The sequence below is a fragment of the Lagenorhynchus albirostris genome, chromosome 12 (genome assembly GCF_949774975.1).
Source record: "Lagenorhynchus albirostris chromosome 12, mLagAlb1.1, whole genome shotgun sequence".
Lineage (NCBI taxonomy): Eukaryota > Metazoa > Chordata > Mammalia > Artiodactyla > Delphinidae > Lagenorhynchus > Lagenorhynchus albirostris.
The window spans coordinates 39,506,306-39,529,330 of NC_083106.1; the positions used below are offsets into that span (position 1 = coordinate 39,506,306).

General features: G+C 35.3%; 1 protein-coding gene across 1 annotated transcript in view; it reads left to right on the plus strand.

Annotated features, from left to right (window-relative positions):
• TBC1D32 (TBC1 domain family member 32) overlaps positions 1-23,025 on the plus strand; it is a 183,208-nt gene that overhangs the window by 62,970 nt on the left and 97,213 nt on the right. Inside the window, exons 17-21 of the mRNA XM_060167378.1 lie at positions 9,703-9,904; positions 10,488-10,570; positions 18,033-18,171; positions 20,760-20,847; positions 22,683-22,801. Coding sequence (XP_060023361.1) covers positions 9,703-9,904; positions 10,488-10,570; positions 18,033-18,171; positions 20,760-20,847; positions 22,683-22,801 — 631 coding nt within the window. The remainder of the gene's footprint in view (positions 1-9,702; positions 9,905-10,487; positions 10,571-18,032; positions 18,172-20,759; positions 20,848-22,682; positions 22,802-23,025) is intronic.

Here is a 23,025-nt window from a genome sequence, read left to right on the forward strand (position 1 = left end):
TGGATTAATATCTACCGTATTTGTTACTGTTTTCTGTTTTGCCTTTATTCTTCCTTTTTTGTGTGTGTTCCGCACTTTTTCTACCATCTGTTATTTTTTTTTCCATCGTGTGTTTTAATCTGTTTACATCTGGGAACATACTGTCTTCCTGATAATAGTCACACAAGACCAAGGTCTTTTGTTGGGTCACCGTTTAATCCTCACAGTAGCTAAGGAGGGGGCCTCTGTGGTCATCTTCATTATGTAGATGGAGACTTTGAGGCTTGGATTTCGATAACTTTGATTTAGTATAAGAGAAGTAGTTTTTTTCTTGTTTTTCTTTTTGACCTATTTTGCACTAATGAAAAATTTCTTTTCTCTGCTATACAAAAGTAACACATACTCCGGACAGTGAACTTGGGAAGGAGGAACGGAGCATTAGTAACTAAATTGAGAGGCAGCACTGAGTGAGGGTTAGTCACACGAGCCCTGGTTCAGACTACTTGGGTTCACATCCTAGCTCCACCGCTCAGTCATTCCTCACCTGTGAATTAGGGATAATCAGCACTACCTGACTCACAGGGCTGTCAACACTTTAAGCCAGTTACTACATGTGAGGCAGTACGGGTTAGTTAGCTTTTAGTGTGTGCACATGTGCCTTATAAAAAGTGGGCTTGTGCCTTGTGTTCAAGTACTTAATACGTTTTGTAGAAGGCAAGCTTTCTGAACTCCTACCTTTGAACAGAATAAATACATTTTCATAGTTGGTTGATAGCTTGGCTAGGTGGGGAGACTGGAAACATTGTTACATTGCCTCCTGCATCCACTATTGCCAAGTTCCATGGCTGAGTTTCTTTCTCAGGAGCCTTTTTTTAAAAAAATTTTTTTATAGTATCCACTACAAAGGAGTAAAGTGATGAACTTTATTTATTTTTGGCTGCATTGGGTCTTCGTTGCTGCATGGGCTTTCTCTAGTTGCGGTGAGCGGGGGCTGCTCTTCGTTGCGGTGCGCGGGCTTCTCATTGAGATAGCTTGTTTCGTTGTGGAGCACAGGCTTCTAGGCGCACGGGCTTCAGTAGTTGTGGCTCGCGGGCTCTAGAGCACAGGCTCAGTAGTTGTGGCGCATGGGCTTAGTTGCTCCGCGGCATGTGGGATCTTCCCGGACCAGGGCTTGAACCCATGTCCCCTGCATTGGCAGGTGGATTCTTAACCACTGCGCCACCAGGGAAGTCCCCAGGAGGCTTTTTTACCTCTGAAACTTTCCAGGACCTGATGTTTCTTGAGGGTATGACTTACGCTGGGCCTTTTTTCCTTTTCTCAGGCATTAGCTGGACAATGTTAGGGAGAGGACTTGCATTCTATGGCACAGGGGACTTTGCTTCTGTTGTGAGTTTGATCACTTTCTCTGCTTCTGTTTTCTCTTTTTGGTGCTCCTGTGAATTGGATGTTGAATTTCCAGATGTGATCCTCTGGGTCCCTTAGCTTTTCCCTCATAGTCCTGCCTTTTTGATCTTTTTCGTTACGTAGGAGATGTTCTTAGATTTATTTTGATAGTGATTTTTACTTTCTAATACTTGGTTTGATATGTTTTAAGCTTGTCAAATGGGCCAGGTTTTCCATGCCTGGCTTCCCAGATCCTGTAGTTTAGTTGGGGAGGGGCCCTTCTAGTCCAGAATGCTGACTTCAGCCCCTCTTGAACTCCTTATCTAGTTGGGTACCTCGTGGCTCTCCTCAGCTATGCCTACCTTCCAGCTCTGAGCCTCTTAGGCTTACCTTCTTCAGAGCAGCTTCGTCCGGTAGAGCTTTATGTGATGATGGTATGTTCTAGATCTGAACTGTCTAGTGACGTTACCACTAGACACTTATGGCTGTTGAGCACTTAACATATGGCTAGTGTGACAGAACTGAGTTGTAACTTTTACTTGCTTTTAAATTAAAAAAAATTAAATGTGGTTAATGGCTATGGTATTCACCACTCTAGAGAATAAACCTCTAGTCTTTTGGCAGGATGGGGAATTGGGGCTATGGGTTGGGAGACCTTAGACTACTACTCCTGTGTTCAGCCCCACCTGCATCCTGCCCTGGGCTGTGCTTGGTGCCTGAGACTTCTGGGCTTGGGCTGTGCCTTGCTTCTGCTCAGTTCTGCAGGTCTGCTGCTGCCTGGGCTGCTCCTCAGTTACCACATGTCTCACTGCCGCTTTCCACCTCTAAGTCACTGCTGACATCTTTTAGCTATTGTTCTTCTCTTTTCCATTGTGGGTTTATATCTCTTTATTTCTTGGTCCCTGTTTTTCTGGGGCTCGGCAGGGAGGGTGCTGAGATAAGCATGTGGTCTAATCTTCCATGAGTAATCCGTTTTCCTGATCTTCTATTCTTATTTGCTGTGATATTCTTCCCAAATCACTCTCAGCCCAGTAGTTAGCTGTTCTTTTCTATTGCTTGAGTTCTCTTCTTTGGGTTCAGCTTTTCATGTTATTGGTTCTTTAAGACAAAATGGATGTAGACAAGGGCTCTGCCGCTTAGTTTTTATAAGTTGGGGAGTTTCCAGCTAGACCTTTCCTGACCAGGATTTTGATCAGCAGCTCTGTGTGGACCAGTGTGGTGAGTTGATTGGCAAATTTTCTCTGAGAGAATAAGGGCGTTGCTGGGAATTTTCTATTATATTGAGGACATTTCAGATGCCAGAATTAAGAAGACTTTTATCTTAGGAGCTCACTTCTCTCTCTGGAGAAGGCTTCACTTTCCCTAAACATTTGTTCAGAATTTTGCCTTGGTATAAAAACTGCTCGTGCTTCTGAGGTGAGTGTGGGGCAGGGGCAGAACAGACTCCTCCCCACTTTGGGCCCCACTGCATTTGCTGACTCTGAGCTCAGAGCTCCATCATGGGCTCTCCGCTTCTGCATTCCAGGCAGGGTTTTTATACTGTGGGTTCCTCTGCCTCTGTAATCTGGAGCTGCTCCCTCCCTGTCTGCCTTCTCCCAGAAGTCTTTAAAACCTCTTTCTCTTCCCATTCTTGCCGTTGTTCAGGGGTTTTCCCTTTTATACAACTGTATTCTTATTTTACTGGGCTCTCCTGAGCAATGGGAGGCAGATGTGTATGGACACCTGCGTATACCTTCTTTGGCTTTAACTGAGCTGAGCATTTTATGATTCATTCTTCTTCTTTCCTAGCATATCAATTATACTTTTCTTTTTCTTTCTTTTTAGTGGTTGCCCTTACATTTGTAATACATATTTACAGCTGAATTAGCTGTAACTACTGGTATTAAATCTTCTTTCAAATAACACTATACCACTTAACAGGTAGTGCAAGAACCTTATAAGAATACTTGCAGCTCCTCCTTCCTATCCCTTATAACTTTGTTGTCATTTCACTATTCCACAGGTATAATCATCAAATACTTGTTTGCAATTATTATTCTGAAAAAACTTATCTATTAGGTCAATTAGTAATACACGAAAAATTTGTATTCTTTATGAAGTACCTTATATACTAGGCTTTTTTAAATTTCAAAGTAGACTGCCCTAAAAATGGTATTGCTGGGTCAGAGCAGCATGTATATTTTATATTTCATGGGTACTACCAGATGATTTTCCAATGTTGTAGGATTTTACCTTCTTGCTGGCAGTGTGTGAGAAGCATGAAGAGTACCCTTCTTTCCATATTCTTGTCAAGACTACATAATCAGTTTGACTATATTTTGGCAAGCTAATGGATGAAAGACCTTGTTTTGATTCATATTGTCCAACTCTTGTGTTTGAGCATCTCATTGCTCCTATGGAGATATGGTTTTTGGCTATTTCCATTTCTTTTTTTTTTTCAGTTTACTTTTTATTTTTAAAAATTTTATTGGAGTATAGTTGCTTTACAATGTTGTGTTAGTTTCTACCGTACAGCAAAGTGAATCAGCTATATGTACATATATATCCCCTGTCTTGGATTTTCTTCCCGTTTAGGTCACCACAGAGCACTGAGTAGAGTTCCCTGTGCTATGCAGTGGGTTCTCATTAGTTATCTATTTTATACATAGTATCAGTAGTGTGTATATGTTAATCCCACTCTCCCAATTCATCCCACTTGCCCCTTTCACCATTGGTATCCATACGTTTGTTCTCTACGTCTTTGTCTCTATTTATGCTTTGTAAATAAGATCGTCTATACCAATTTTTTCAGATTCCACATATATGTGTTAATGTACGATATTTGTTTTTCTCTTTCTGACTGACTTCACTCTCCATCCACATCTCTACAAATGACCCAATTTCGTTCCTTTTTAAGGCGGAGTAATATTCCATTGTATGTGTGTACCGAATCTTCTTTATCCATTCCTCTGTTGATGGACATTTAGGTTGTTTCTACGCCCTCCCTATTGTAAATAGTGCTGCAGTGAACATTGGGGTGCATGTGTCTTTTTGAATTATGGTTTTCTCTGGGTATATGCCCAGTAGTGGGATTTCCGGGTCACATGGTAGTTCTATTTTAGTTTTTTTAAGGAACCTCCATACTGTTCTCCATAGTGGTTTGTATCAATTTACATTCCCACCAACAGTGAAAGAGGGTTCCCTTTTCTCCACACCCTTTCCAGCATTTATTGTTTGTAGATTTTGTGATGATGGCCATTCTGACTGGTGTGAGATGATATCTCATTGTAGTTTTGATTTGCATTCCTCTAATAATTAGTGATGTTGAGCAGTTTTTCATGTGGTTGGCCATCTGTATGTCTTCTTTGGAGAAATGTCTATTTAGATCTTCTGCCCATTTTTGGATTGGGTTGTTTGTTTCTTTTGGTATTGAGCTGCATGAGCTGTATATTTTGGAGATTAATCCTTTGTCCATTGCTTCGTTTGCAAATATTTTCTCCCATTCTGAAGGTTGTCTTTTCATCTTGTATATGATTTCCTTTGCTGTGCAAAAGCTTTTAAGTTCCATTTGTTTATTTTTGTTTTTATTTCTGTTACTCTAGGAGGTGGGTCAAAAAAGATCTTGCTGTGGTTTTTTTATGTCAAGGAGTGTTCTGCCTATGTTTTCCTCTAAGAGTTTGATAGTGTCTGGCCTTACATTTAGGTCTTTAATCCATTTTGAGTTTATTTTTGTGTATGGTGTTAGGAAGTGTTCTAATTTCATTCTTTTACATGTAGCTGTCCAGTTTTCCCAGCACCAATTATTGAAGAGGCTGTCTTTTCTCCATTGTATATTCTGGCCTTCTTTGTCATAGATTAGGTGACCATTGGTGTGTGGTTTTATCTCTGGGCTTTCTATCCTGTTCCATTGATCTGTATTTCTGTTTTTGTGTCAGTACCATGTTGTCTCGATTACTGTAGCTTTGTAGTAGAGTCTGAAGTCAGGGAGCTGATTCCTCCAGCTCCTTTTTTATTTTTTCTCAAGATTGCTTTTGCTATTCGAGGTCTTTTGTGTTTCCATACAAATTGTAAAATTTTTTGTTCGAGTTCTGTGAAAAATGCCATTGGTAATTTGATAGGGATTGCACTGAATCCGTAGATTGCTATGGGTAGTATAGTCATTTTCACAATATTGATTCTTCCAATCCAAGAACATGGTATATCTCTCCATCTATTTGTTTTGTCTTTGATTTCTTTCATCAGTATCTTATATTTTTCTGCATGCAGGTCTTTTGCCTCCTTAGGTAGGTTTATTCCTAGGTATTTTATCTTTTTTTTGCAGTGGTAAATGGTATTGTTTCCTTAATTTCTCTTTCTGACCTTTCATTGTTGGTATATAGGAATGATTCATTTTCATAGCTTCAGCCCACTTTTTTAGTTTGATTTTTTTTCACCAACTCTGAGTTACGTATACACACAGTGAACATACAAAGCTTATTATAAAAAGTTCCTTTCTTGTTCTCCAGAGGCAGCTACTTTTGGCTGCTTTAGATGTTTCCTTTAGAGCTTACATCTAGATCATTAAATAATGCACTTATAATACTTTTAGATTTTAGTTTAACGTATTATTCATTGACTTATTACAATGATTTATATCTCTCTCTCCTTATCTCCCCCAGCCCACCTGCATGTACAACACTTAGTCTCTCCCTTCCCTCTATCAGTGCAATATAGTTGAGCCAATAGTCTTGGTTGGAATCATACTGTATCTACCCTACCATGAGCAACCTTCACAGCCCAGCCATATCATTACTTTCACAACTTGTTTTCTTTGGAGTTAGTTTTATTTCTTTTGTTGGCATTAATTTTCAGTGTACTTAACTTTCCTAACTAATTATATCTTCTCTCAGTATATTCAAATGCTAGACAAATTCTATCAATTTTTATCAAAGACTTTTTTAGCCTTCTGATCTACTTTATTCAGACTAATTCCTGGCTTGGTCTGGTGCATAGCTTTTATCCTTGTAATGACCTTTATCATCACTAGGATGACTTTTTCCCCACCTCCTCTGGAAGCTTTTCAGTCTTCTGTTGCCTGTTAGTATTCTGAAATTTTATGATGTTTCTTGATGAAGTTCTATTCTTAACCTATTTGATGGACTTTTTTAATCTGAAGATTTATGTCTTTCAGTTTAAAAAAAATAGTTGGATTTCATTTCTTTTTTGTGTCTTTGTTTTTACATAATATGACTTTATTCATATGATATGTGAAAAATAGACAAATTCATAGCAACAAAGTGAATTTGTGGCTGCTGGGCGCCAAAAGTTGGGGCAATGATCTTCTGTTTTCTCTTAAACTCTCATTGGGATTTAGACTTCCCTATCTGTTCTATGCATTTTTTTTTTTTTTTTTTTTTTTTTACTTTCTAGCAAATTGCCTCAGCTTGCTTTATTTTAAGCACTTCTACTGAAATTTTTATTTCTACTTCTTATTTAAGAGTACATTCTTACTCTACTGCCCTATTTTAATTTGTTTTTTTATTTTATGTGAGTTTTAAAGGTTACTTTACATTTACAGTTATTACAAAATCTTGGCTGTATTCCCCATGTTGTATAATACATCCTTGGGCCTGTCTTACACCCAGTAGTTGTTTGTACCTCCCACTCTTCCACCCCTACATTGCCCCTCCCCCTCCCCACTGGTAACCACTAGTTTGTTCTCTTATCTGTGAGTCTGCTGCTTTTTTGTTATATTCACTAGTTGTATTTTTTAGATTCCACATATAAGTGATATCATACAGTATTTGTCTCTCTGTCTGACTTATTTCACTTAGACTAATGCCCTCCAAGTCCATGGATATTGATGCAGATGGCAGAAGTTCATTTGTTTTTATGACTGAGTAGTATTCCACTGTGTGTTTGTGTGTGTGTGTGTATATATATATATGTGTGTGTGTGTATGTATACACACACACACCACATCTTCTTTATCCATTCATCTGTTGATGGACACTTAGGTTGCTTCCATTGTAAATAATGCTCCTATGAACACTGGGGTGCATATACCTTTTCAAATTAGTGTTTTTGTTTCTTTTGGATATATACTCAGGAGTGGAATTGCTGGGTTATATAGTAGTTTTATATTTAATTTTTTTGAGAAACTCTGTATGGTTTTCTACAGTGGTTGCACCAATTTACATTTCCCACCAGCAGTGTTCCCTTTTCTCTACATCCTCACCTCTACATCCTAACATTTGTTATTTGTGTTCTTTCTGATGATAGCCATTCTTACAGGTGTGAGGTGAAATCTCATTGTGGTTTTGATTTGCATTTCCCTGTTGATTTAGCAGTGTTGAACATCTTTTCATGTGCCTATTGGCCATCTGCATTTTTTCTTTGGAAAATATGTCTATTCAGTTCTGCCCATTTTTGAATCTGGGTTTGGTTTGTTTTTGATGTTGAGTTGTATAAGCTGTTTATATATGTTGGATATTAACCCCTTATTGGTCATATCATTTACAAATATCTTCTCCCATTCAATAGGCTGTCTTTCATTTTATTGATGGTTTCCTTTGCTGTGCAAAAAGCTGTTTAGTTTAATTAGGTCCCACTTGTTAATTTTTGCTTTTATTTCCTTTAGGAGATGGATCAAAAAAAATATTGCTATGATTTTATGTCCAAGAGTGTTCTTACTAGCATCCTATTCTTGTTTCATGAGTGTAAGTTCTTCTTACCTCTGTGAAGGTAATGAAGTTTTCATTTGTCATTGTATTTTTCTGTTCAAATAGACTTTTGTATTTGTTATCTTGGTCTCTGACTTTTTAAATCAGGTTTCTTCAAGTATATTAAAGTTAGTAAAAAGCTGCTTGAAACTTATGCAGGGAAGTGTGACTTGTCACTTGTGGCCTTTGCTGAAGGGGAACCTTGCCATGGTATTGTTTGAGGAACCTTTAATGTAAGTATCTTTAGTCTTGTCTTTGTTCTGGTCAGAGTCCATGAAGAAGGCTCTTACAGTTAGCTGCCTGAAGAGAGTATAAGCCTAGTGAGAGAAGACCACTGAATGCAAAAGGTGATGGGTCTCAAGCTTTAGTATATAAAACTTGATTAAATCCTGTGCTGCTTGCTATCAGTTTTAATCTCTGCCTAACTTCCAAGAGGTACAGGGGTGACTACCTGGAACGTGAAAAGAATCTGGAGGTCAAATTCCTTCTTAAACTGAGTTTCAGGCATCTCTGTTTTAAGTCCCACTTCTACCCCCAATTATAGAGATTTTTGGTGCCACCAATTTGAGTTTTTTGAGAGGTTCTATGAGATCATGTTGATTCCATTTTCTACACTGTGGCTGATCATTCAGTTTTTCTAGGCTCTGAATTATTCTTTTATTCTAGGTTCCAAACTTTGTTACTATCATATCCTTTTTTTTCTCCTTGTCCTTGACGGCTGCAAGAGCCTTCTGAAAATTTTGTTTACTTTTACATTTTAATATTTCAGCAGGGAGCAGATGTGAATGTATGTGTTCAATCTGACATAGTTAACCTGGAAGTCTTTTTCTTATCCATATATAACAATTCTTTTAAAATTATGAAGACTAACCCTTTGTTATGAGTTCTAAGGTTTCTTTTTATTGTCCAGCACTTCTCTATTTAAGTTTTTTTCTGCTATGTAGACATCCTTTAATTGTATATAGTCGTTTTTCCCAATCATTATCCTTATGATTTCTAGATTTTTTTTTAAAGTGTCTCCCTCACATTGAAGTTAAACAGATAAAGCATAAAACGTTAGAACTTCTTCTGAATCCTCATTGTGCAGTGAAGAGTTTCTAACTTTATTAGCGAAAACCTGGATATATCTCAGATGTCCAACAATAAGAGGCTAGTTGATTAAATTATGTTTATACAAAGGAGTACTTAGCAGCTGTAAAAAGGGGATGAGGAATTTTTTATGTACTGCTATAGAATTATCAGAATATATGAAGTAAAAAACAAAACAGAAGAATGTTTATAGAATGCTACCTTTTGTATAGTAGGATGGAATATGAATAAATACAATTATATTTGCTTTTTCAAAAGGGAATGATAAAAGAATAAGCTAAAAAGTAATAGTTTTAGAGGAGGGGAAGAAGTATATGGATCGGGAGGTATCAGTATGAGACATCTGGGATTTATTCCTTGATTGTACCTAGGTTAAACTTAGGAATCATGTATCTGTTTCATATACTAAATGTTAAAGTTAAAAAGTAGAATTAAAAAAAAAATTCAAACAAATGGAAATAAGTGAACTTAACTACCAAACAGTCAAGTTAGTGATATACCCATGCAGAGAAAAGCAGTTCAGTCAGATTAGGTCACTTGAAGTACATTGCTTTTAGGTATCATCTTTTAGTCCTACAGGTGCTCATATAATTGCCCAGTTTTCGAAAAAAGTTCTTGATGAAGATATTTCTATTTTTCCTGGATTGGAAATGTTTCCTGCGGTTAAAGGAGCTTTTACTTCTGTGTGTCGTCAAATATATGGTACATGTGAAGGCTTGCAGGTTTTAATTCCTTATAGTTTGCATGAATCTATAGCAAAGGCATGGAAGAAGGTAAGTATTTTCAAACTTTTTTTCTTCTCTTCAAATCTTTATTTCAAATACGGTCACTATTGTAATATCATACTACAGTTAAAATATTTTACTGGAGCAAATATGACGACTTTAGCACCACAGTAGTCCAGGGGACATAATGCTTTCTTATTTGGCACAACATGACTTCAGTACATCCTCTCCCCATAGCACAAAGCTCTACGACCTAACTGGGCACTACAAAGTCTTTTCTTCTGAAAAGAGAGCCTTTGAATAAATTGTCTCTGCATACACTGACCCTTTGGAAGTTATTTCTGAGCAATTTTTACAGATACCTGGGTTTTTGTTGCATATACTGGAGATCATAATGTAGCAACAGTCAAATATAGTATATATGACATATAGTATATGTCAGTATCTTCCCCCCACCCCATTTATATGCTTCATTTATGAAATACTTTACATTATAGTTAAGAATTAAATAACTTAAAATTTGCAGGTAATTTAATTTTTAATTACATTGAGTCAAATATAAAAATGTTGCATGAGAACTTATGAATAACACTATCAGTAAAAAAAAAAATGTAAATTTGTTATATTTTAGACAAGTTTGCTATCAGAAAGAATTCCTACTCCAGTACAGTGTTCTGATTCTGTTTCTTCGAAAAGCCAGGAATCCCAGAACATGTAAGTAAATCTGTTTTTTCACATTTGCTGAAATAATTTCAAAATGAGAAATGTAATAGAATACTGTGGCAAAAACATTTTATAGGAAGCTAGATGTATATATATATATATAATATAGGTTCAAGGAAAAGTACACCTAGGAGGAACCTTAGCAATCATATATACTTGTACCTTTTAAAAGAAGAAAAAATAGCAATATTTATTATACTTCAACCTGTATTTACATTTTGGGTTAGGAAATGTGACATGTTGTAGTGTTTCCAGAAAACTTGGAGAATTACCAAATACTAAAATTGGAAATTCAGTAGAAGTAGAATGTTTTCAAATGCCAGTGAAGTCCATTTACATTTAAACTATAACTTTCCAAAATGTGGGGTACATTTTAGATTTTGGCATTGGAGAATTATTTAAATCAGTATTTGTAGTAATTTTTTAATTTAGATGTTTCCATGTTTTCACAAATATCAGTAGGATATGGAGTCAGATTAATGGGGAATATTTATATATATTTTAAATTAAGATCTGGTGATGTATTCCTGGAGTCTCTTTTTAATTGAGTGTTGGCATAATCTACAAAGATAATTAGAACTTTAAGTGATGTTTAGTTAAGAGAAATTTAAAAAGTCACCATTTTTCTTTAGGTAGGCATAGTTTAACTCAAAAACAAAAAAATCAAACAAAGCCTTTTACATTTCCTTAATGATTAACAAATAGTTAATTTTCTAAAAATCAGTTATAGTTTTTTTTTCTGATATAGTTGTGAAACTTAAATCAACTGCCATCTTTTTCTTTGCGTGAGGGGGTAAGTAACAATGTTGCTGCAATTCATTTTTCAGGTAATTTCTAGGTCTGTTTTCTTCGATCTATGATTTATCATTTTCATTCATGCATTCATTTTCTACTCATTCATTCAGCCATTTATTGGACCGAGTACTTTGCTGAGTTCTGAGTATACCTATATACCTTAGAGAACTTATTGTGTAGTGTAAGATACAAATAAGTTAATACAGTGCGTCAATGTAGCATGCTAAATTTATGATAGGGGGTCATCAGGGTCCTTCGGGAGCTAACTTGGGGAAATCTTTCCCCAAGAAGCAGTTATTAAACTAAGTTAAAATGGATACGTGGATATTAACTGTCTAAAAAGGGGAGAACATTATTTCAGGTGGAAGAGATAGTGTGGTCAACAGACTAGCAGTGAGAGAGAACATAGTCAATGTATTTAACACGTTTTACTGTCAGTAATATTTTTAGATTCTGATGTTAGAGTCTGAGGTAACTAATAAATTATATGTCACTCCTTCTCTCCTGTGTTGTAAACCAATTAATAGAGATAAAGAAGTCAAGGAAATCAAAACACTGAATAACATAGGCTTCCCAAGATCGGAAGAATTAGACAGATTTACCCTTCTTTCACTATCAGCAGTGGATAGGCTTCCATCACCCCCAGAGGCAGAGCTTACAAAGATCAAACTTAACCATGTAGTAGAACCAAGCAGACTGTGTGCTTCCTACAGGTAGCTGGGTCACAAAGAAGTGGTGGACAGGCATTGCCTAGCCAATCATGCTTAGGTCATCCTACAAATTTCCTAAGTCCCTTCTTCAGTGGGGAGGAGTGAGTGATTAGGTGGAGAGAGGCAAGCAGTGTTAAACTGGGGAATGTGCTCCATGTGTAAACTTGATGCTAGAGGAAAAGGAGGTTCCTTCAGTATCTGATATTACTGTCTTAGAAACAAAGGTTTAATAGTTTTTGCTAAAATAGAACTGTTTTCATTTTTGTCATCAAAATCAAATGATCTCATGGAGTTGTTGAATATCTTCTGCATTGATTGAAAAGTTGGTATGAGATGGGCATTATTTGTTCCATTGTAGTTTGGTAAAACTTGAGAACAAAATCATTTTGGCCAGTTAACTAGACTAGCTTGTCTCCAGCATGTAGCAGGTGCTTGATAGCTTGGTTGAATTAGTGAATGAATAACATTTCTCCTACCACCAGGCACTAGTTTCTAAATAAGGACAGTGATGGTAAGACTGAGATCTTAGTCTTACTGAGTAGGGTAAAATGAAGAGTAAGTTGTTATAATCTATATTTTTGAGCCTCTGACAGGCTAATGTTAGGCATTTTGACCTTACTTTCTGACAGTATATGTTGGAGATTTCCTCTCCATCCTTTCATTTATTGGTGCTTACAATACTATAGAGAAGATAGAAGCTGCTTTGTAGTCATCATAGGGTATGTCTTAAATCTAGACTTTGAAATGCAACCCCAGATGAAATTTCTACGAGGCTAGTTTGATATTGGTGATTGCAGTGACTGCAAATTACTTAGGGGCCATCCTTAGGGTGATGGTAGAGAAGAATGTAATCACAAAAAAACCAATGATGCCCAACCTGCCCCAACCAATTACCAAGGGACCTTTGGTAAAATTAGATGTTGAAGTAACGGGGGAATCTTTGATCTGCAAAAACAGCCTATGATCCCAAAGAAATAAACACCTAAAGCTTAATTGCCATGAGAGTGTCTGTACTATACACTCTATAACATCTAACCATTCAAAAAATGGAGTTCTCATAAGCTAATAAAGCAGTGTGATTGTTGCCTGTTGTCCTGGGGGAAGGGTTCTCCAAGGATGATAAACAAATTCAGTAGCTTAGATCTTCCTTCTGTTTTGAAACATTGAGTATCTTCACTATAATTTGAAGGGAGAATTAAATGCTAGGTTAATAGGAGAAACAATAAGCTAAAGTATATTAACTTTCTCAGAATTATATGACACAACCTGTAAGTTTTTCACCTGTGTTTTTACTTGGGGGGAGTCAGGGTAGACTTTTTAAAAATAATTTCTTTAATGGCTAATAGTTCATTCAAGGTTTTTATCTCTGCTTGAGTGACTTTTGCTATATTTTCTAAAAAACGTATTTTTTTAATCAATATTTACTTTTTTGGTGTTAATTTGTACAAAGTATTCTTGTGATGTTAAAAAAAATTCTTTACCTGTAGTTACTTCTCATTTTTTGATACTTAGTATTTTTTGCTGCCCCCCCCACCAATTTATTTTCATTAGTTTATGCAAAGACCAGTTTTTGATTTTGCTAATGTTCTCTTTCCCTCTCTATCTTCTCTCCTTCCCTCACTTTAGTAGTACAGGAAAACAAGTGAAAGGGGATTGAGAATGGATATTAAAAGAAGGAATCTACATCAGCCATTCTAACTTTAATACATTTTGATATGTAGTACTTTCATTATTAAGCTCTTATAAATATTGGGAAATTTGTATCTTGATTTTACTCTTTAAATCCATGAAATATTTGGAATACATTTAAGTTTCCAAACATAGTTTGTTTGTTTTTTACTACTATATTTTACTGTTGACTTCTAATTCATTTCTGTTCTTTTCAGAAAATATAGATTGCATAATATGTATCCTTTTAGGTTGGTTGAGATTTTGTGTTGTAGTACAGGGTCAATCAAAACAAAAATCTGTCCTTGCTTGAAAAGACTATTTTATGTTTTTTATTGGAAGTAGAGATATTCTAAGTTTTTAATATTTCCACCAATATTTTGTTTTTTCTGCATATGTATAATCATTCACTATAGAAGTTGATTTGTCTATTTCTTTTGTAATTCTGGGGTTTTGTTTTACATACTTATATTTTATGCTATCAGGAACATAATTCACTGTTTCTTGGGAACTTTTTATTATATAGTATTTCATTACTGCTTTGCCTTAAGTTTTATCCTGTATGTTACTAATATTGCTAAATGTACTTGGCTTTAGTTAGTATTTGCAGAGTACATGAGTTAAGAATGTGTCTGATTGCAGATAGCTCAGTAAGACTTTCTTTTTCTCATAAAGCAAGAAGTCTCATGGAATACTATCCAGGCATTGACTTACTGATGTGGTTTGAGACCCAGCCTCCTCTTCTTTTTCATTATTAATGTTTTTTTGGGGGGGGTTTTTGCCCTCAAGTTTGCACTTTTGAAGAGGAAAAAGGTAGAGACAAATGGCTTCTTTTCATGATGCTTTGTCTTTTATTTAGGAAAGAAATCTCTTCTCATTAACATTTTTGTGAACATCTTACTGGATTTGCTGTATGGCCACTTCTTGCTGGATGGGAGTTGATAAAAAAGGAGTTTAGATGGAGGTTGGGTCAGCCTGTTAACACAAAGTATATTTTTCATCTCTTTATTTCCTATCATTCAGAGCAGTAAATTTTGAATTTTTATCCAGTCTGATAATCTCTATTTTTTACTAGATGAATTGAAGTTTTTTACATTTTTGCAATGCTAATATTTGGGGCTTATTTTTCTTATTTTGTACTATTTTTATTCTATTTTCTTTGCTTTTCTCCCTTTATTGCCTTATCTTAGATCAATAAATTTTATCCTGTTTTTCCCTTGGTTTTGACTTTATAAGTCACTGTTCTGTTTCTTTTTTTAAGTGGTTGTTCCTAAATTCTCAATATACATATTTAACCATATATTTTTCTAAGAAAGTAAGAAGTAATTGGGTATTTATATCATGTTTTGAAAAGCATTATGGAGTTTAGCATACTTTGACCAGTTGCTGCTCCTCTAAATACTCCATGACTGTCTTGTTATAGTTATCCAGAATTTTGGTTTTATATTTTTTAATCACCTGATTTATTTCTTCACACAGATATTAAATTTTTTGACATGTTTATTATTTTAGGCCATTTGTTGAAACTTGTAGGCTGTTCTTTCTGATAAGCTCACTTTTTTCCCTAATAAGTTTCTAAATATAGTTATCCTTTAATTGTTCTTAAGGGTTTGAGGGTAGTAAACTGTCCTTATCTTTCTGTGTCTGATAGTAGCTATTCTCCTTCCAGCCCACACAAACCACCCCCACCCTGTCCACAGCTTTTGAGGGCTCACATTCTCTCTCCTCTAAATGGTAGTTTATCTGGGTATCAAAGTTTTGATAGACAATCATTTCTTATTATTATTTGAGGCTTTACTCCACTGTCTTCTAGAATAAGTAGTAACTGATAAGCCTGTTAGTATAATCACTTTTATTTTATAGGTCATATCTTTTCTCTCTCATAGCTTTTAATTTCTTTTTGGGGATGTTTGCTGTTTCTGTGTGATTTAAGTTTATCCTGCTTGGTACTTTTTTTTTTAATTTTTATTTTATTTTGGAGTATAGTTGATTAACTCCTGCTTGGTACTTTGAATGTTCTTTTGATTGATAGACTGGAGTGGCATCTTTCTTCAAATCTAGAAAATTCTTAGTATTTTTCAAATATTTCTTCAATTCTCTTGAAGCTTTTACTAGATGTATTTGAAAACTTTTAGTATGTTCTGTCTCATCTGTTTTCTCAAACATTTATTTCTTATCTAGCTACCATTCAATTCAATAATTCTTTGTGGCTGAGAGTTTTCCCATTTGCTTTTTTTAATTAATTAATTAATTTGTTTTTGGCTGTGTTGGGTCTTCGTTGCTGCACGCGGGCTTTCTCATTGCGGCGAGTGGGGGCTCCTCTTCGTTGTGGTGCATGGGCTTCTCATTGCGGTGGCTTCTCTTGTTGTGGAGCATGGGCTCCAGGTGTGCAGGCTTCAGTAGTTGTGGCTCGCAGGCTCTAGAGCACAGGCTCAGTAGTTGTGGTGCATGGGCTTAGTTGCTCTGCGGCATGTGAGATCTTCCTGGACTAGGGCTCAAACCCGTGTCCCCTGCATTGGCAGGCGGATTCTTATCCACTGCACTACCAGGGAAGTCCCCCCATTTGCTTTTTAAGTGGGTTTTTAAACAAATACTTCCAAGATTTCCAATGGGTTTTTTAAAAAAATATCTACCTGTTTTTCATTTCTGCTTTTTGCTTCAGTTTTAATGGAAGATTAAAAAATTTCCTTTGAGTATCATAAATAAAGCTAGTCATTATTTCTAAATTATTTCAGCTGGAATGGATTCATTTAACGAATGTTGATTCTGCTGGCTCTTAGCTTTAGATGTCTTTTGAAGTTTGATTTCAAGTGCATTTAAAAATGAGTCTTTTTTTCCTTCACTACTTTCCTCCCTTCTGCCCTCCCTCATTTCCCCCACTTTCTATTTCTATATTCATTCTTCCCTGTCCAGCAGTTTTATGTTTTTTTCTTTTATCCCTATGTTTTAAATAAACATTGTATTGGCATTTTGAGGCTCCTGTCGGTGATGATGAGGATACTGCATATACTGTTAAAAGTTAGAAGATGAATTGATTATCTGCTCATTTCTAGAAATGAAGCTTTCTCTGTATCTTCAAGTCTCCCTAGGCTTATGGCTTGTCAAAAGTCCCAATTTTAGTCAGTTTTATACATATATAAGTATTTTGTTTATATATTTATGTATATAAATTATATATTTTAATTAAACATATATTATTTTTAGTAGTCTTACCCCGTCATGAATCTTAAGCAGTGAGCTTACTGCTGGTCATACATCTCATATGCAACTCTTTGAGTCCTTTATATCCTATTGGAGCCAAATTTGGTTTCCATTGCTTGCATTTGCCTCAGAACTAGTCCTACTTCTTGGTCCAAGGGATATTTATTTTGTGTTTGAACATAGTTATATCTTTGGCCATTGCTGTGTGATCACTGATCGATATGTGTCGGCATGTACTGATTGTTCCTTTTCTGATCAGAAAAGTTCTGGATTTCAAATCTCTTACCAGTTTCAAAACATACTTCTGAAACTTCCTTGGGCAAAAAAGGGCACACTTTTCCATGCTCTGTTTCACTGTGCATATAAACATTTGATTTTGACCTATTTTAATATCCAGTTTTTTTTTTCTAGGCAAGTAGGAATATCCAGTAGGGTGGGTAGAAAATTTTCTCTTACATCTGATACTTCAGATGAAGTGCTGATATCCTCTCCTGTGTTTCCAAATTGCTAGCTCTGACTCACCTATTTACTGTGTGTCTTCTGAATGTTTCAGGTTGTTTTCTTTGTCCTTTCTTTTTCTCTGGAGAATGTTACTGGCCTTTTAGAATTATTTTGAGAAAAATTGTTACTCTCCAAAAGTAAGACTAAGAACCAATGACAATAAAGATAAAATGCCTGATATGCTTTAGAAAGTCAGAAGACAGATACTCCGTAATGAAAGTATAGAAATAATGGAGAGTTGGGGCTTGGGGAATCCAGGCACAGCAGAATTATAATAGGAAAACAGAATGAAATTAAGACCTGGTTGAGAGAATCTAGGTGTAATGAAAATGCTGACATGTTCAGTTAATACTTGATTCATTTAGTGAAGGAAAATTATTGGATAGAAGAAATAAGAAAAACAACTCACTATCAAGGAAACCATGATGTTTATCTTATTTTTAAACATTTGAGTACTTTGTAGCCAATGTGTACTCTATAAATTTAATTGTTAGTAGTATTAAGCTGTTTATTTTTGTTGTTGTTTTCAGTTTTGAGTACAATAAAGACGTTCGTACCTTTCTTTTTACCTGTTTCAGTATGGCTTGCGAAGAGAATTTGTTAGACGATTTACTAAATTTTGCTGCCACTCCCAAAGGACTACAACTTCTTCAAAGAACAGGTGCCATCAATGAATGTGTGACATTTATGTTCAGCCAATACGCAAAAGAATTAGAGGTGCGAATTACCATCTGCCACAGGCAAAAGGAACTTTCCTTTCTGTAAAAGCCATTAAGAACATTATTCTGTTTTCTTTGTGTGAAGAGATTATTAAACCTCAATTAAAAAACCATATAGCATTGTAATATTTAACGATATTTTTTCAGGAAAGCTTTAGAGAGTTGATGTTGGTATCTGTGAGTATTTTACAGGCTGAAACAACTGGATGAAATTGAAAAACTCAGTTAATCATCTAGATGTTTTATAAATGTGGTATCAAACATCTGGCTATACTAAAACTCGGTGGAATTCCAGGAGAAAAACCTTTTGGGTCTAAGTGTATGTGTCATTGGGAGTTTGGGGTTCACATTTTGGAAGAAATAAATATATTTGTAGAGGGGTTTTGTTATTGGTACCATTAAATAAAATTTACTATAAATTTAGCCCTTTATCAGACAGAGATCTTTGAGGTATATTCATCATTTTGCTGTTACAGTAAATATCCCTAGATGTCAGGGCTTCTTAGGATCATAGATATGCTTTTAAAAGTGTTTCCTTTATCTCTGGAAGCTATTGTTTCTTTATGTTCAGACTTCTTATTGTAGCCTAGCAGAAGGGGCTAGGGTCTCTTGGGGATCTTTTTTTTTTATAAGAGCACTAATTCCATTCGTGAGCACTCTCTACCTTCACAACCTAATAGCCTCCCAAAGGCTCCACTTCCTACCATTACTTCCAGGGCTTAGGATTTCAACATAGGAATTTTGAGAGGAGATAGACATTCAGATTATAGCAAATATAGAAGGTTTTCAGGCTTTTAGTTTACATAAATTGTGTTTTGATCTGCTGGTGAGTTTGAATTTCTCCTTGTGTACTAGTTAACCATTTGGGTTTCCCTTTTTTTTTTTCTTTCCATTTTTGAAAATATTCAAGTGACTGAGAGAGATTTTTCTTTCTCATTCAGATTCTTGAGACCATGTAGACATAGCTTTTTACTGTTGTGATAATATACCTAGGACTAGATGTCATTTTTTTATATTCATAAATTTTAAAACAATCTGATCTTCCTTTTAATATACTGTTCGTTTTAATAGAAGATGTTGTTCCCTGGACATCAGTAACTTACAACCATATAATTTAGTACAGTAGTTTAATGTTGATTTACACCATTCAAGACATTTTTTGAACATTTAGATTCTCAGTTATCTTGTAAGAAGGCAACTAGACTTTCCTTAATTTTGCTGAAGAGAAATTGGAGATCCAGGCTGGTTATAAATGATCTGCTTGTGTTCACACATGTAGTTATTGATGGTAGTAATACTGGAACTCAGATTAGTCTTAACAGTGTCCGTGAAATCTAAGTCTTGTTTAGTGAAGCCCCTCTAGCTTCTCTGAAGTTTTCCTCTGCCCTTCCTTTTTAGTATTTAGTGTTGATCTGGAAGACCCCTGTGGCTGCTAATATCTGAATCAGCAGTGTCCTTTGGGATGATTGATGAGTAAGGTGTTTTTCCCATTGTCATGGAAGAAGGCAAGTGGGAAAAAAGATAGACATTTATCTTGCTGTACTTCTGTGTTATCCCACTGCAGAACTAATGGATGATAAATTAAGGAAAATGGAAAATAAGAGTAATGGAAAAGGAAGGCAAATTTATAGAGAGATGAGCAGCAAAAAATTTTAAGAAATAAACCTAATTGTTTCCCATGGTCTTTTAGTCCCCCCCGCCTTTTTTTTTTTTTTGCCCTTAACATGGAATGTATAGTTTATATTTTAAAATTTTGATAAAAACATATCCTTATCCTTTTAATGAAATGTTGAAAAATACAAATTCTAAATGGTTAGCTCTGTTTAGAAGTCAAACACTTTGTCTAAGGTCAGGCTGACCTATAAAGTCTGAGGAAGGAGGAATATTTTATAACGTCTTTATTTTCTTATTCTGATTTCTGCTGAGAGATACTTCTGAACTTTACCATGAATACATGGATGATATTCTTTGTGAAATAACAAATTATTTAAGGTTTTCTACAATGTTGTTTAGAAACCTGTATATTAAATAAGGATTGTGTATGTGTGTGCGTGTGTGTGTATATAACTTCCTTCTTTAGGAAAAAAATCACATTGCCTCTAAAACTGTCATTTTTAAGAAGATACCATTATTCTTTTTAAAGTCGTTTATTTGAAAGCCCAGTTAAAAAACTGGCAGTCAATACAGATTAATTAATGAGAATTTATTCTCAAAGAACCAACCTAAAGAATAAAATAGTAAGATAACAGAAATTAGAATTGGAAGGAGTTTCTCTTCATCTGGTCCAAAGTCCCTTATTTTATATATAAAGAGACTTAGAGACATAGTGACTTGTTTAGGGTCATGAAGCAACATAGTTTTAGGGCTGGTTCCAGAACCTAGATCTCTGAAACAAGATTATCAAAAATATTACATTAGTATTAACTCACTCATTGTTATAGTTTGAGTTTTTTCTGCTCTTGTTATCTTTTCTTGAAAGACTGTCCAGCATTTTAATAAAGAAATCAGTAACTCTACATGTAACATGTAAGTAAAATATTAGCATGCTGTGTTTTCCTGCTTCTCATTATTCCTTATTTATGTTAGGTCAGCAGGCATAAAAAGTTTGGCTATGGAGTTCTGGTTACACACGTGGCATCAACAGCAGCAGGTGCAGTAGCACTACAAAGTTCAGGTAAGTTCTTTAGAATTATAATTTAAATAAAATGAGTGAGTCTATACAAAATTTAACTGCCATGATCAAGTATCAGGTATTTCACTCAAAAGTTCTTTTTCCCAAGTTAGGCCTTAGGTAAAAAGAATGTTATTGGGATTTCCTTTTTACCTTTTCGCTTCCGTGCAATCCCACTAGGAATTTTTTTTTTCTCTGTAAAAAAATATATAAATTTTTTCTTTCCTCAGAACCGTGGTGCATAATGATCTAAACTGAGTTATATTGGATGGCTTTAAGAAGCCTTCATCTTATAAATCAAAAGTTTGTCATCCTCTCTTGGTATAATTGCATCTGATAGGATTTAATGCTCAGTTTCAGTAAATTATATATAAATCAAGATTTCCAGTCATAATGATCACACATACATGCCATTTTCTTATTCCTTTTTCTCTTCCTTTCTTGAAAGATTCTCTCTCACCCACTTAATTTTCACCACTATTTTTGGAGTTTGTAGTTGGCGTGTATTGAATATTATCTACTACAGATTGGATTTTTAAGACATTCTAACATTGGGAGATTTAATATATTGTATATTAAGGTTATCTGAACCCTGAACCAGAGACAAGATGTAATCTCTAATAGAGATGCCGTGATTATATTTAAGTCTTAGAAGTGAAGAAACATAACATCAGTGGTCACTATTGATTCTCTCCTCAAATGTGAATATTTTTCCATAGTGTATCTTAAATATTTTTTGGCTGGACTAATTTGGAATACTTATGAAACACGTTTGTTGCAGAAGCTGCCCTAAGCTGAGCCACTTACTCTTTTACTTAAAATAAAATCCAATTTATTTATAGTATTGAGGGACACATTAATGGAAGCATTTGAAGACTAGATTCAATCCCAGATTTTCTTGTTGCTCAAGTCATTAAGCTTCTAAACCTCATATATCCAACTTTTCTTGAGAGGATTAAATGCAGTTTTTCATAGGACAAAAGAAGGAAGACTAACACTGCTCGAGTTCCTCTGATGTCTTGGTACTATATTAGGACCTCTGTGTGTATCATCCCATTTATACTTTACGGCAACCCTCAAATGCAACACTTTTCTCAGCTTTCAAATGCTCTTAGAAGTCGAAAGATTCAAGGACATGTAACTAACAAGCTGGCAGATTTGTAACTTGAACACTGCTATTTTCGATATCAGAGCCTATATGTTTTCCATTGTACCAGAGGACCCTTTCTGCTCTAATGTGTTATTACGAACTTACTGATTTATGATGAGGTGTTCTGTCTTGCACCTTTCCATATGCTTTGATTCCTCATAAAGGAATTTGATAATTGGGCTTAATAATCACTTTCATTTAGATTTATAGTATCTGACTCAGGAGAATTTAAAGACTGTATAGAGCCAGAAGTTGTATGAAGTGGAGAAATGTTCTAAGCATATGGAAATGCAAAAAAATTGTTACACTAAAGAAAGGGAACACACACTCTTTGGTTGTTTACTGCGCCTCCAGGATACCTCTTTCTTTACACACATACACCCCAGCTTTCAGGCTGCATTTCACTATTAGCTTATTTGCTGAGTAACATGTAAACCTTATTTTTTTCAGGAAAACATGCTTGGAGAGGTCATTGGCTAAAGGATAAAAATTGGGGCTCAAAATTCAGTCCTCTAGGGAAATAGTCTTTGAGAGTTTAGGCATTCCATAGTTCTATGATAATGAGGCACCAAGGATACAAGTATGTCTTCTGTCAGTGTGGACCAGTCTTGTTAGAAGGATAATTATGTCTTGCCTCCATAATCCAAAGAAGCAGTATATTATAAATATGATGTAAAATTCTTCTTAGGGTTTATTAATGCACTTTTAACTGAATTATGGGCCAATCTGGAATGTGGAAGAGATGATGTTAGGGTAACCCATCCCAAATCTACTCCAGTGGACCCTATTGACCGAAGCTGTCAAAAGGTAAGAAATGATTTAACTAACAATGTATAGATTTGAAATCTCTCTCTCAAATTACTTCATCCAGACCTTAATCTATATTCAGTTACAACCAGCAGCCTTTCCTAATTTTTTTCCCTCCTTTCTTTTATTTCTAAATTTTTATTTTTAAAATAAACTTAGTAAAGACAAATACCAGTGTTCCCTGTGAATTGTCTTGCAAGGACGTTTTTCTTTTAGGATATTCC